We start from the raw sequence: 14,811 nt of genomic DNA, 5'->3' as shown, positions 1-14,811 counted from the left end.
ATCTTCCAGTCTAGGAGATCTTTAGGGCATCCCTTGTTCAGGTAGGCTGTCAGATCAACATTCTAGACCACAGAACCACGTGCTGCACATGTACAGAATTCTGCACCTTATCAAACTATGCATTTGCCTTCCTGACTACCCTACATTCCTCAACACAGCTATCTTATTCTCATTGTACTCTTGTTTGTCTGATTTGATGCTAAATGCATTAAGTTCTTATTCTTGATACATTTTTTCTCATCTCATTAAGGTTTCAAGATACCGAAAACCAAGGAGAATGACTTTGTATTGGTTACGGTATACGTGTGGAGCAGTTGGCCTCTCAGTATGTTCAGTGTGGCTCTTGCGCCATAGCAGTTTGATGGGAAGTTCTGACATTGATAACTGGATCAGCGATGCAAAGGCATCAACTGTTGGCTTTTGGAAAGATCATGTAGAGCAGCCGGTATGATTTGTGTCTATATGATACTTTTGAGTTTTCTAATTTGCTTGTGCATGCCACTGGAATAAGGTGCAGGGTTATTTTCTGTATTTTTGAGATCTTTTTTGGTAGTTGGAGGAGTTGGATATTTTATACTTCTCTGTACCAATCATATTTGCAGTAGATACCATCATCAGACTTGAGGCTTTATATGGTACTGTCATGAGGCCTTCATTTTGTACAAGTACGGCAATCCAGATTGTTGATCTGATGGGCCCCAATGTGGGTTTATCGTGCCCTAAAATCTCCCAAATCCTAAACCTTCAATTGTTGGCTTCTCTTCTATTGATTGTAGACTGGTGCATGCACACACACTTATCTTAACAGCTCATTTGCAGGCTACCAATTGAGGGTATAGGGGTGTCTTGTTGGAGAACTTTTTCTGGCATGGTTCATCCGTTGTGATCCTCCCCCGATCAATGGCCTGCATCATGTACGAAGTAAGAACTATGGTTCAAAATATTTTCTGATATTACGCTGGACTGAAACCAACTGGAACAGGCCAAAACATAACAAGTTGGGGCATGTCGTACTGGTTTCAGTCTCTAGGCAAGTTGCACACCGAAGTTTTATTTAAATTTATGCTAAGAAACATGTGTATACTACATTACCATGGGTCAAGGATCTTATTATTCCTCAATTGTGAATTACTTGTATGATTATTGTGGTGAGATTAAGGTGCAGAAGCTATGGAACTTATTTTTTTTTTTTTTTTTTTGAAAGGTACTAGTCCTTTCATTATACAACTAACTACTGAAAGACCAAACTACCTCTCACTAATGATTACAAAATGATCATGTTGCCCTCACTAAACATTGCTAATTGGCATGTGCATATACTTCTAAACCATGTTTTTAAACTCCCTACAGACCTCAATATTCCCCCTTAAGTCTCTGATCATGTTGGAGAGATTTGGTGAACACATCTGCTAGTTAGTCATGTGTATGGATACATGGAATCACAATTTCTTTGTTCCCTACTTTCTTCCTCACAAAGTGACAGTCAACATCAACAAATTTGGTGCGCTTATAGTCGACAGGATCACTACCTGATTACCATGATAGAGTTGCAAGATAGTGTCAGGAGGGAGACCAATCTCCTTTAAGGCTGTAACATCATTTAGAGACAGATTAGTTCATCAGTAGAATGTGCCATAGCCCAATATTTTGCTTTTGCATCAGACCATGCTACAATGTAATATTTTGCTGGTAGATAGACCCTGGATAGTGTGGTGTTTGCGCATGAATATATTGACTCATGGCAATAGGCTGGCAGAAAGGGCATCATTTCCAAGCTGGATATTGAGAAAGATTACGATCATATGGATTAGGCCTTTTTAGACTACATGTTGGATCAGTTCGGTTGTGGGCAAAGATGGAGGCGATGGATCCAAGCTTGCATTCGGTCGGCTAAGTTCTCCGTGCTGATTGACAGTCCCAGAGAGGATTTTTCAAGGCCTCGAGGGGCCTTTGGCAGGGGGATTGTTTTCCTCCCTTCTTTGTTTGTAGTGGTTGTGGAAGCCCTCAGCAAAAATGTTGGACAAGGGTCAGGCTGTGGGTCTCATAGTGGGTTGAAGGGGGAAAACACAAGCTTCAAATCTCTCCACTCCAGTTCCCTAAGGATGCCATCATTTTCTGCGAGGTGCAGGAAGTTATGGTGGACACCTTGTGAAAGATCACGAGGTTCTTTGAAGTGGTTATGGGATTGAAAGTTATTATCTTAAAAAGTGAACTTTTGAGGATCCGAATGTTTAAGGAGGTGGAGAGGTTTGTTGTGGTCTTTGGGTGTTGGGTTAGGTCCTTTCTGTTGACATATCTTGGACTACCATCTTGTGTGGGCAAACCCGTAAAGCATTTGTGGATCAAGTTATGGAAAGAATGGAGAGGTAGCTATTGAGATGGAAGATTAGACATCTCTTGTTGGGTGACAGGATTACGTTCATCAAAGCTGAATTGTAAAACTTGTCTCTTTATTTCATGTCGATGTTTGGATGGCCGAAGTTTGTGTTGGATCAGTTGGAAAAATTAAGGAGGGATTTCACTTTGGCTGAGAGCTGTAGAGAACCGCAAGTTTCATTTGTTGGATTGAGGAGAAGTGTGCAAGCCTTACAGGGAATGAGGAGGCGTTAAGAGGTTAACAGGATGACGAACTCCTCCAAACTCGAATCGAGATAAATCCTTGTCAAGGGAGCAGACCGAGAACTTGTTGGATCTCCCAAAATGCGAAGTGAATTACCTTTGTTTTGTGAATGTCAAAATGACAAATATTGTGTCTGTTTAGCAAGGTGTTCCGTAACGGTAATGGTGACTATAATGGTCACCACCGTTACCTTTACGATATGAGGCATAACGGCTGTTATGACCCCATAATGGCCGTTACGGTCTATCTTTTTAAAAAAATTTTTTTTTGTTAAATTTATTGAATAACCCCTTGAAAAACCTGTATCTGCCTCATAATGTTGATTAAAAAGTATGAAAAACCTATATATGTCCCGTAATAGACCATTACGGTGCCATTATGGCCTTTATAGAGGATGTAACGTGCCTTTAACGACAATTACGGGTCATTTTTTTTTTTCCATAATGGCTGTTATGGCCGTTATGACCCCGTAACGTATAACGGTTGCCACCGTTACCTTTACGTAACAGCCTTTACGACACACCATGCTGTTTAGATAAATTATCCGATAGATTAAATATTATATTATTGAATAAATAAGTATTTGCCATAACGGCTAAGTGAGAGATGTAAACACGTGTTAGTTTGCGACGCTTATGACCATATGGCCTTATCCAAAAAAATAGGAAGAAAGAGTCCCACTCTCCCCATAACTGTAGGGAGAGCGGGCCAATTGAATTAGTTGTAAGAGCGATCGATTATATTGTTATTCGGTTTCTCTAGCTAGCAGGTGTGGTCAAAAGATATGGTTATAGATAGAATAGTCATAAATATGCTATTGTATTGGTAAAAAAATGAAAACCAGATATAAAAAGTTGTCAGAAAATAACCTTTTAGGGCAACCTGTTATTGCCGGCTGTTATCCATTGCTTAAAGGTGTTCTTCGACTTCATCTATTTCTCCACGTTCCCTTTTTTCATTGACTCCAAGTGGTCCTTCCTCAGGTGCGTTTGATGTACATGCGTATCATCTTATTTGAACTAAAGCGATAGGAATCAAAGTGATTTAAGAGCTGAAAATCCTACAAATATTACAGGCACATGTGCATCATCCGTTCACCTGATATGACGCTAGATGATACAAGAAATTGAATAAATTTCTGAAACAATACGAACCATCCAGAGCTGAAAATTAACATCCAAACATGATCTGAAAAACAAAAAACTTGGAAAGAACATTTAAAACTACATCTGAATGCATGCAACCCAAAAAAATAGGTAAAAACAAAAAATCAACCGAAAGCAACACTTCCAAACGCTCACATATTGGCCTGATAGAACCTTTTAGCCCATCTAAAATGAAAGAAAACTATGAAAGCAGGCCTTCTTCACCTCATCAACATCAATTCTTTTCTCACCGATCTTGTGATGAATCAAGGCCATCCCAATGGACTGTGGCTCTGCTTCGTTAAGCCTCTCCACCGCACATCCCTTTAAATCTCTTCTTCTTGTCGCCTTCTTGATGAGTGGTTGTAGCTCAATCAACTTTCCGATGCACATCACTAGCTAATATTCGTTCAACTTCTTGGGCCACGGTCCGTTGGCATGCCCTTGATTCATCACAAGATCGGCAAGAATGAAATTAATGCTGATGAGGTGAATAACGCTTGCTTTCATAGCTTTCTTTTGTTTCAAATGGGCTAGACAATTCGATTGGGCTTGATATGCGACCGTTTGGATGTGCTACATTTAGTTGATGTTTTTGTTTTTCTCTAATTTTTTGAGGTTGCACGCGTTTGGATGTATTTTTAGACTTAAAAAAAAAAATGTGTTTGGATGTTGATTTTCGGCTCTGGATTTCTTTACTTCGAATCGTTTCAGGAGTTTGTTGGATTTTTGGATCTTGGATTGCGTTGGTTCATATCGGATGATACTCATATAGATGAAACACATTTGATGAAGGACTGCCTGAAGGAGTGATGCAAAAACACAATGTGGAGAAATAAATGAAGCTGAAGGGCATCGTTAGGCATTGGATCACCAGTAATAATAGATCGCCCCAAAATGTTATTTTCTAACAACTTTCTATATGTACTTTTTCTTTTTCTTGTTTTTCAATGTATTTGCACATTCATGGCTATTCTATTTATAGCCATATTTTTTTTTTTTGAAAGATGATACTTTAATAAAAAAAAATCAAAAGAGAACAGAGGAAAAAGAAAGACAACAAACTAGAAAAAGCCAAAAAACCCAGGAAAAGCCTTTAAGAAACCTAAACTAAGAGCAACAACAACCTAGAAAAAACCAACAAAAAGCCTAAACTAAAATACAACAACAAAATAGCTCCCAACTGCAACCCAAGCATGCTCCTTTAAGGAAGGTGCCCGATCCTTAAATAACATACCCACTCTGTTGAGAAGTCCCACACTAACAACGCTTTTGTTATGAAAGCATCAATCATTCCTTTCTCCCCAAATTGACCATAATAGAGCCAAGAGGTCAAGTCTACATCTTTTCCTTCCTAGCTTCCCTCCATCCACTGCACGCCATACTAAAAAGAGATCATCCATGGATCTAGGCATGATTGAAGAAACTGAGGCCATTCTAAGGAACTTAGCCCAAAGGAAAGCCGTGAACAAACAATGGAGGAAAATGTGATCAATATACTTCACGTTGGGATAACACAAAAGGCACATATTAGGAATAACCATTCCGCGTTTGCATAGGTTGTCAATGGTTAGAATATCCATTTCTTTTGATCATTTGTGGGACCACATTTGCTGGCTAGAGAAACTGAATAACAATATCATCAGTCGCTCGTACAATTGATTTAATCGACCTCCTCTCACTATAGTTATGAGGAGAGTGAGACTCTTTCTTCCGAACATTTTTGGATAACACTATATGGCCATAAGTGTCCCAAACTGACACATCTTTACATCTCCCACTTGGCCATTAGGGCCGATACTAATTTATTCACTAATATGATATTTAATCTGTTGGTTAACTGTAATGGCTGTTGTTGCCTTTTTTTTTTGAAAAAAAACTATATCGGCGCATTACGACCACATCACACGTAATGTTGCTTGCCATTACATAATGGGCGTAATCTTTCACCATTTTTGCATACCTTGTACTAGATCAAGCATGTTCCATTCCCACATGAGCTACTACTTAGAAACCAATGCCTATCCTCTGAACAGATTTATCATTTATCCTAATATCGAGTTTGCACATTTACCCAATTACCACATGACTCCTAAATCCTCAATCATTACTAACATTTTATGGATGTGTTCAACCACAACATCACCTTCTTTTATTGTCATGATATACTTGTTCAAGAGGAGTTCTGATGCATTTCAAAAATTGTTTCATACTTTTTTAGTGACATCTCTATCATCTTCTTGGCAGTTTTACAACCTTTGAAGACTTTGATTAAGTCTTTTGCATAAATGTTATCATGACTCCAAGCAGTCAAGTCCATTAATCATGCCTTTATCTTGTTCAGCTTGCATCAAGACCTCCAAGATGTGATCAAGGACTTGGACAAGGGAAAACTTGATAATGTGAACTTTAATTCCTAGAAAGGTAAGATGTCATTTTACATTGAGCAAGATGTACATCACGTACTAGTCTATATGACGTAGGGGAGAGCGTGAAGAGAATAAAAAGATCACCGTCTTTTCTCAAGTAGTCAAAACCTTGAATACACAAGAAATAATAAGAGAAAAAAACTCAAATATTTTATTGAATAATGTCTAAGGTGTATGATTTCTCGATTACACCGCTAATAAAGAAAGAAAAAAAAAAAACCCTAATTCAAAATTACCCAAAATAGCAAAATTCTAACCCTAATAAAAGTTACCCAAAATAGTATAACTCATCTAAAGCCTACTTTGCCAAAAATAAAAAGTACAGATAAACCTTATTGGAGGAGTCCTAGCATGGTTACAAGTAATTTCAAAAAAAAAATGGAAACTAAAACTCTAAAAATAAGGAAACACAACAAAAATTGGAAATACTGAAAGTAGTAAAATTTCCCTAAAATTCCAATTTTGAACTTGAAGCATGTTTTTTCTCACGAAACGGACAGGTGCGACCCACTATGTGATTCAATTGACCCCAGATGGTGCATTACAGTAAGGATTGATAGGTTGTATGTCCCCTAACGATAGCTGGATCAAAAGTTATGGCCGATTTACAGTTCTCACTTCAAACGGCAATTTCTCCCTATCCAGATTGAATTTTTTCGAACAGGAGGTGCTTGGGGCCCAATTACGTCATGCACTATGTAGTACTAGGCCTGGATCTGACTGATTACTTCCACTTCCATTTGGCCTTATTTAGGTCCAGCCATGCTAGGAATGTATTTGCCATGTCCTACATCACTATATTAGGAAAAAACTGGTTCATGGTTTGATTGCACAAGCAATAGAAGCCTATGAGAAATGGCATATATATATAAACAAGACACTCTTGCATGGTAGGCCATTCTCATTGCCATGTGAAATGCCCTAATCAGGTCATTGGAGAAAATGCAATTGCAAAAGAATTGATGGATGTTCTTACTAAGAAGTTCACGAGTATGTATGCAACCAGGCTAAGTGTGCTTGGAATGCAATTGAAGGCATGGAAGATGACCGGAACAAAAAAAAAAAAAAAAAAAAATCTTTTTCCACCTTTCCACTCCATCAAGGGCCATGACTTAAATTAGACCATTGGTTATCAAGACTTTTCTTATTACCTCCACCCATGTCCTTTTAGGCCTTCTCCATGCCCTTGTAGAGCCTTCAACTTGTCATACCAACCTAACTGGTGAAGTTCTTGCTCTCCATTGCACATGAGAGAACCATCTAAGTCAACTTTCCCTCATCGGTATAAACCAGTTCAAAAGGAGCAGCAGTTTGGGTGTTTCTGCTCGAAGGAAAAACAGTATGATGATGTTCAGAGTAGCTACATTACATAACTCAAATTAGCTCTGAAATGAATGAAATCATTAATTTTTAATTTTTAACTAGAGAGATTGATGTCATAGACGACAGTGCAATTGTGATGCATACACCATATGACTACTGAAAGACATGATAACACCGATTTCATTGTCTGAGAAGTAGAGTGCTCTTTACTCGAGTCCTCCAATTGTCTTCTTCATCTGGAGATATTGAAATGCACGTTAAGAAAGGTAGATGGTGACTTTGTAATGTGGCTGACAGAAACTGTGGAACAGTTGACAAGGAAAAAGATTTAAATGCTTGAACAGAACCTTTATGAGCCACGAGATGGTTCCATAAGACTAGGTTACTAAACTGTTAGGTTGTGGTTGCTCAGGGGACTGAATGAAAGGAATTTAACTTGCCAGTCATATGCTTAGATATGTTGCCAAGCAATAACCCAAGGAGAGGATTCATACAACACATGAAGAAAAACGGTAGAGGAATCTGACTGGGTATTCTTCACTCTTCAGTATATAGAATGTGAGAAGGCATTATGTTCCTCATGAGAGATGGAGATGAAGTCACCTGAATTAGACACAAACTGAGTCGCTGAATATCTGCCAATGAAGGTCCATTGGCTCATCTGATGCAGCATTGGCCTGGGGTGCAGTTGGTGGCCCAATAATTTCACCACATCTGTCACCATATGATTTATCCCACCACAATTAGTACAAAGACTTAGTACCGTATCTTTTCTTTCTCACTAATTCAATCTTCTTTACAGTGGAAAGGATTTGGCTGATGCACATTGAATTCATTCCACTTGTCTTATCACTGCAGCATAGCTTTCACTCAAAACTCTTTGTTCATTTCTTGAGAAATATCTAGTGACAGTTTACATGCTAGAAAAATTGCTCTCTTCCAATTACACATCTCTCACGATGTCCCAAATCTCTTTAGAAGTCCTGAGGAAAGGTAAACTATGATTCACCCCTATGAGTGTATCCTTGTAGACATGATGAAGCTCTTCTTTGCTATACATGCTGGTATAGCAAAAAAAAAAGTCCTGAGGAAAAGTAAACTATGATTCACCTCTGATTTCGTACTATTCAGCAACCAGCACATCACCTGATATATTTCCTTCATTCAAAACTTGGATTATTCAAGTTCTGATGGTGCATCCTTGTAGACACAATGAAGCTTATCCCTTCTACCCATAGAATAACTTCACTGATAGGGTCCTCTGCAATTTCTGCAATTTAGTTTATTGGTAGTGATTTGAATATTCAAAATTTCTGCAATACCCCAGTTAAAAAGGATGAGAGGTATCCATTTTCCAGTTACAGCCTATTATACTATTAGCATATTACTAAACAACGGATAGTGCAGCTACACTTGATAATCAGCCTATTGTTGGTACTCAGAATCACCACAACTAGAGGTGGGCACATGATGACCCGATCCGGCTAACTTGACTTGTCCGACTCGATCCGATCCGACTCGACCCGAACCGAATGGGTGGGTCGGTCTGAACCGAGTAAGCTTCGCCCACTCTGAACTCAAATCGAGTCGTGTTCGAGTTACCCAGTAACTTAATCTGACTTGACCTGAAACTCAATCCAGTTAGACTCAACTCGATCCGAAACCCGACTCGACCCGACTCTCTAACTCTACGCCGACCCGATCCCAACCTCTCTCTCTCTCCCTCCCTCAACCTCCTCTTCCTCTTCCAAGCCTGGCAACCACCCACCTCCATCACCCTCCTCCCCTCTCTCCTCTCCACACCCTCCCTCCCTCATCTCTCAATCCGACTTGGTGCCAACTCAACCCGACTTGGTACTTCTGACTGGATCGGACTCGGTCCGGATCAGTCCAGGCCAGACCGAACTCGGATCGAGTTCAGGTCATGCCTATTTCCAAACTGGATCGAGTTGAGTCAGCCCTAACTCGGTCCAACTCAACTCAATGCCCAGCTCTAACCACAACAGCCGATACAGACAGACTCTGTTCGGGCAAACACTCCAATCCAGTGCAAGTTGCTACCATTGTATAGCAAGGTTTGATATTGTCTGATACCAGTATGTATTGCCCGATACGTACTGGTATTGTCCATGAATGATACGGCTGTATTGCCTGAGACAGCCCGATACATGTGTGATATGACCCTATATCAGTGGTGACAATTCAAAGTGCAAAAACTGATTAGCAAACCATTCTGTACAGACACAGAAACATAATCTGTGGAAAGTTGGGAAATCCAAGAAATTGGCTGGTTGCTAACTCATAACACTATGGAAGAAGAGTCTGGCAGTCTGCCTGATAATAGAATGCAATATCCTGATAAAAAGCTGAGATCCATCAATATGAGCACCCATGCACTATCTACAACATCTCATGTCTCAGATGGATTGCCCACGGTTAGGGTTGGGGTTGAGGGTCAACATGAGCCAACCTCAAGAAGACCCAAACCATAACCTGACCCAACCCAAATTCCAACCCACGGTTCCCAACCTGAACATAACCCGAATCCTCTATACTCGGCCCAACCCGACCATACCCAACCCAACCCAACACAAATTCATGTGATTGTTCCCAACCTGACATAACCTGACCTGGATTTGCTCAACCCAAACCCAACCCGAATTCAAATTGGTTTGGCGTTTCCAACCCGAACCCCAACCTGAGGACCTTGACAACCCGACCTGACCTGAACTCAGGTTGGGTTAATAGGGTTCGGGTTGACCTGAACCAAGATGCAGCTGTACCAACTGTACAGCTGATGACATCAGCTGTATGGCCCTCTGAAAGTTGTCATGGTTCAAACCTGCAGTTCCTTAGGTTTCTTGACTACAAAGAAGAAAAACAAGAAGAGAAGAAAAGATATGTAGTTGTAACAGTAGGATAAGAGCCACTCTGATACTATATAGTGAAATTAAGGTACTGAAGCTGTGGAAAAAGAGAAGAAATAAAAGAAGAGAGAAAGAGAGAGGTCTACAGCATAGCAGAGTTGTTAGTCAATCCTACTTTCATCAGCTGATCCTCTTCCTATAGGACTGAATCATGGAGACCAAACTGCCTTTCACTACTAAATACTACATGTATATACTGCTAAACCATGTGTTCGAACTCCCTGTACACTTCAATAATTGTATATCCTGACCCATGTTTGCCATCTTCAGCTTCTGTCTATCAGAGATGAACTTTTTGAGACATTCAAGAGGAGACACAAAGGTGTAATGGAGCTTGAAGAAGTGCAGTTAACGGCAAATTCTCTCCACAGGTTGACTTCTATATATATATATATATATATATATATATATATATATATAAAATTTTATTTTTCTTGTTTTTCCATTCAATCACTGAATCAACTGCCATATAATGCTTGAGTCAAAGTAATCTTTTGCACAAACACTGTTATGCCATATTAATAGTAATGATGTTAAACTGTTTTTCTCTTCTGCTTCTTATGTTTTTTTCCTCCTTCCTGCAAACCTTTTCATTCCATAGTATTAGTAATGTCAAACTGTTATTTTCTTTGTTTCTTGTGCAAAACCATTTGGAAGTTCAATTCTTTCTGGAGATGTAAAATCATAGATTTCCATAAGGTACTTCAATCCTTCAGGCAGGAACTAACAGATATCAAGCGGAATATTCCTCAATTATCATCATCATCATGATCTAAGTCATATCCCAACAATTGGGGTTGGCTACATGAATCCTATTCCGCCATTCCACTCTATCAAGGGCCATAGCTTCAGTTATATGACAGATCAAGTCTTTTCTTACCACCTCCACCCATGTCCTTTGGGCCTTCCCCTTGCCCTTTTAGAGTCTTCAACTTGTACTTTTCCTTCTTAGTGGTGCAGTTCTTGGTCTCCATTGCACATGTAATGACCCAGGATTTTGGTGTGCGTGCATACACATGCATGCGCGTTCACTTGCCTTCATTTAAGTATACATCCACACATCCACGCAAATCTAACCATATAGAACATATCCTAAACCTACTCGATCATGACCCTTCGATCCATATGTGATATGTCAAAACCACCACGTATCTAAAACCGTCCAAAACCTCCCAATTGGGTAGATAGACCAATCCCTCAATTCTTACACTAAACTGATGTGTACAAATCCTCCAATTTCATCATTGATCCTAGGCCAAATGTTCATTCGATGAACCATTGGACTGACCCATCTCAAAACCCACTTTATTTTTACCTATCCATGAACATGACCATACATTAGCTTGTAGGTATGATTAGGCTTTTGACCGTCTAATTAATTTCCTCATAACTCGTCATCCAACCCCACATCGCGCTCGCATCCGCCAATTGGAACACCCAAGCACTAAAGTGAACCATTCATTACAAAGCCCTCAATACACATGATGCAGGACCGATGCATGAACCAAGTATTATGTGAGATCAAGTAGCAAAATTAAGGTAATCAACAAAAGAACATAAAACCTGTCATTATGATCACTGATACCGAGTAAACCATATGAATATCATGCACAATCGTAGCCTAGGTTACCAAAATTGTAGCACAAGATCATTAAATAAAGGAAACTAGGATCTAATGGATGTAAGGACATCCAATTAGCATAGGGTAAGGCATATTTCAAAGTAAAAGACCTAATACTACCTAGGGTAAAATTAAGGGTAGGGAAATTGGAGAAATCTAGGATTTAGGGTTTATGGGATCAAATTGGATGAAGGGGCTAAAGGGTTTAGAGGTTAGGATATGAGAATTAGGGTTTTGGGTAGAAAGGGTGTAAGGATTTTGGGTGAATTGAAGAATGGGAGAAGTTAGGGTTTGGTAGTTTGGAAAAATAGGAAAGTTGGGGATTTCTAGGTTTAGGGTAGGGTTTGGGACAATAGAGAAGAGGGTATTAATTCTAGGGCGATGGGAAACCAAAAAGGATAGGGTGTGGCCATACGGCCAACCCATAGGGTTCACATGTGTGGCTGTGCGGTCACACGTGTGGCTAGGTTGGATGGGGTTTAGGTCCTTTAAGGTTTGGATGGTTTATGGGTATGAGAAAGTTAGGTTTAAAAGAAGATGAAGATCTGGGATTGGAAAATCGAAGAACTTTGAAGAAAATACATTAATGGATATTAAAAGGGTGATGATGTGGGGATAGATGGAGCCCGCACCTCCGTTGATGAAGATTAGGATCACACCAATCTTCATTCCAAATCACATGGAAGTATCTTCAAATCTCATGAAGATGGAAGAAGAAAAGAAAAAAGCGAAAGCCTTTTTTTTTCCACAAAATCCGATGGGGAGATGTTACACGCCCCCATTCTTTTATAACTTCAAGAAGTTTCAAAATTCCAAAAACATCATATCTTATGAAATTTTAATAAAAATGACCCTAGTCTAAAGAGAATCTACTAAAATCACTCATAAAGGTATGTCCAAACATAAAATAATCAAACTAAATCCTAAAATATGATAAAGTCTAAAAAATTGATGTGGACGATCCATGATCAATGGCCCGATCATGTGATCCATGAGATCTAACGACCCGATCGTCACGTCCCTCCAATCAAACAATTTAGATCATTCCATATAGCAGCCCATGTGCATCTTCCCAGTGTCGGGTCTTCCAGATGCTCGCACATGCACATGGGGTCTTCAACACGATCATGGGTACTCGCCTAGTCACATGGAAATCGGTGCGGCCCGCCTCTTCCTCTGATACATATGCAAATGTGTACGTGAAGTGATGTCGTCATCAACTCTTCTCGATTGAGAAGAGTTCGCCTCTGGTGGATTAAAACTCCTGTAGCGCTCTAAAATGTTTTGATCCAAATGTTGTAGCTCGTCCTCTATAATCCAAGTACTCTTTGAAATCGGCATGTGCTTCCACTTGACAATGAATTTCTGAAATCCCCCATGGCGAGTGGAAACTGCTTGTGCATCCAGTATGTCTTCAATTTATTCGTTTCGAGTAGGCAAGGAGGGTAAAGGTGGTAAAGGCTCGGATGATTGGTCAGGTAGGGGCCATGGGTTTGGGATTAGGTCACGGTCTTTGGATAGATCAACAGGTGAAGTAGTAAGACCCTCATATTGTACTAGATCTTCCATATTAAAAGTAGATTTAATTCCCATGGTAGGTGGAAGGTCTACTACATATGCATTAAGACCCAGTTTCTGCAGTATTTTGTATGTTCCTGTGCTACGCACTTGTAACTTTTTAACGGCCCCATGTGGGAACCGTTTAGGCCTCATACGAACCATGACATAATCTCTTACTTAGAATTCATGAAACTTGCGATGAGAATCAGCAAACGCTTTATATTTTTCATTACTTACGTTAATTCACTTCCTGATCTCACTATGCAACTCATGTATGTGACGTGCAAACTTATATGCTGACTTAGATAGCATATGGGACACGGACATAGGTATGAGATCTATAGGTTTCTTAGGTTTGTACCCATGCATAACCTCAAATGGACTCATGCCTATGGACCTACTAATGGAACTGTTGTATACTAACTCAGCTATAGGCAAAACAGTATCCCAAGTTCGGATGTGATCACTCACATGGCATCTAAGCATATTTCCCAGACTCCTATTGATAACCGTAGTCTGACCGTCTGTTTGAGGGTGATAGACAGATGAAAATTAACACCTTGTCCCCATCATGTGCTATAGTGTCTTCCAAAAATAGTCACGATCAGACACTATGGTCTTAGGTAGACCATGTAAACGCACTACCTCCTAAAAGAAAAGCTTGGCGACATTGGAGGTATCTGAGGTTTTTTAGCAAGGAATGAAATGGGCCATTTTGGAAAAATAGTCCACAATCACATACAAAATCGTGTTTCTTGATAGTTTTTGGTAAACCCAACACGAAATCCATACTTATGTCTTGCCACGACGCATGAGGTACTGACAAAGGCGTGCACAATCCTGTACTTTGCTTCCTCTGCTTCGCCAATTGACAAGTCCCGCACTACCCAACAATCTTGGCTACATCTTGCTTGAGACTTGGCCAATAAAATTTATCCTCCACAAGGGCAATGGTCTTGCCCCTCCCCAAATGACTGGCTACCCCTCCTGCATGAAGTTCCCAAACTAGGAAATCATGGAGGGAGGTATGGGGAACACATAATTTATTACCTTTTAATAGGAACTCATCGATGATGAAAAACTCACGACTGTTGGTCCACTGACCATCTCGTAGTGACGCATACAAATCACCAAAGTTTAGGCATATAGGATACTCTTCTCTTAGCCGATCAAACTTAGTCATTTC

General features: G+C 39.8%; 1 protein-coding gene across 2 annotated transcripts in view; it reads left to right on the top strand.

Moving 5' to 3' along the window:
* LOC131250949 (protein DGS1, mitochondrial) overlaps positions 1-14,811 on the top strand; it is a 44,090-nt gene that overhangs the window by 14,916 nt on the left and 14,363 nt on the right. For both annotated transcript variants that reach the window (XM_058251372.1, XM_058251374.1), the window contains exons 6-7: positions 251-445; positions 10,715-10,815. In XM_058251372.1, coding sequence (XP_058107355.1) covers positions 251-445; positions 10,715-10,815 — 296 coding nt within the window. The remainder of the gene's footprint in view (positions 1-250; positions 446-10,714; positions 10,816-14,811) is intronic.

Source organism: Magnolia sinica, chromosome 7, assembly GCF_029962835.1.
Source record: "Magnolia sinica isolate HGM2019 chromosome 7, MsV1, whole genome shotgun sequence".
Lineage (NCBI taxonomy): Eukaryota > Viridiplantae > Streptophyta > Magnoliopsida > Magnoliales > Magnoliaceae > Magnolia > Magnolia sinica.
Note: the sequence above shows the minus strand (reverse complement) of the source record. Positions and strands in the feature narration are given on the sequence as shown.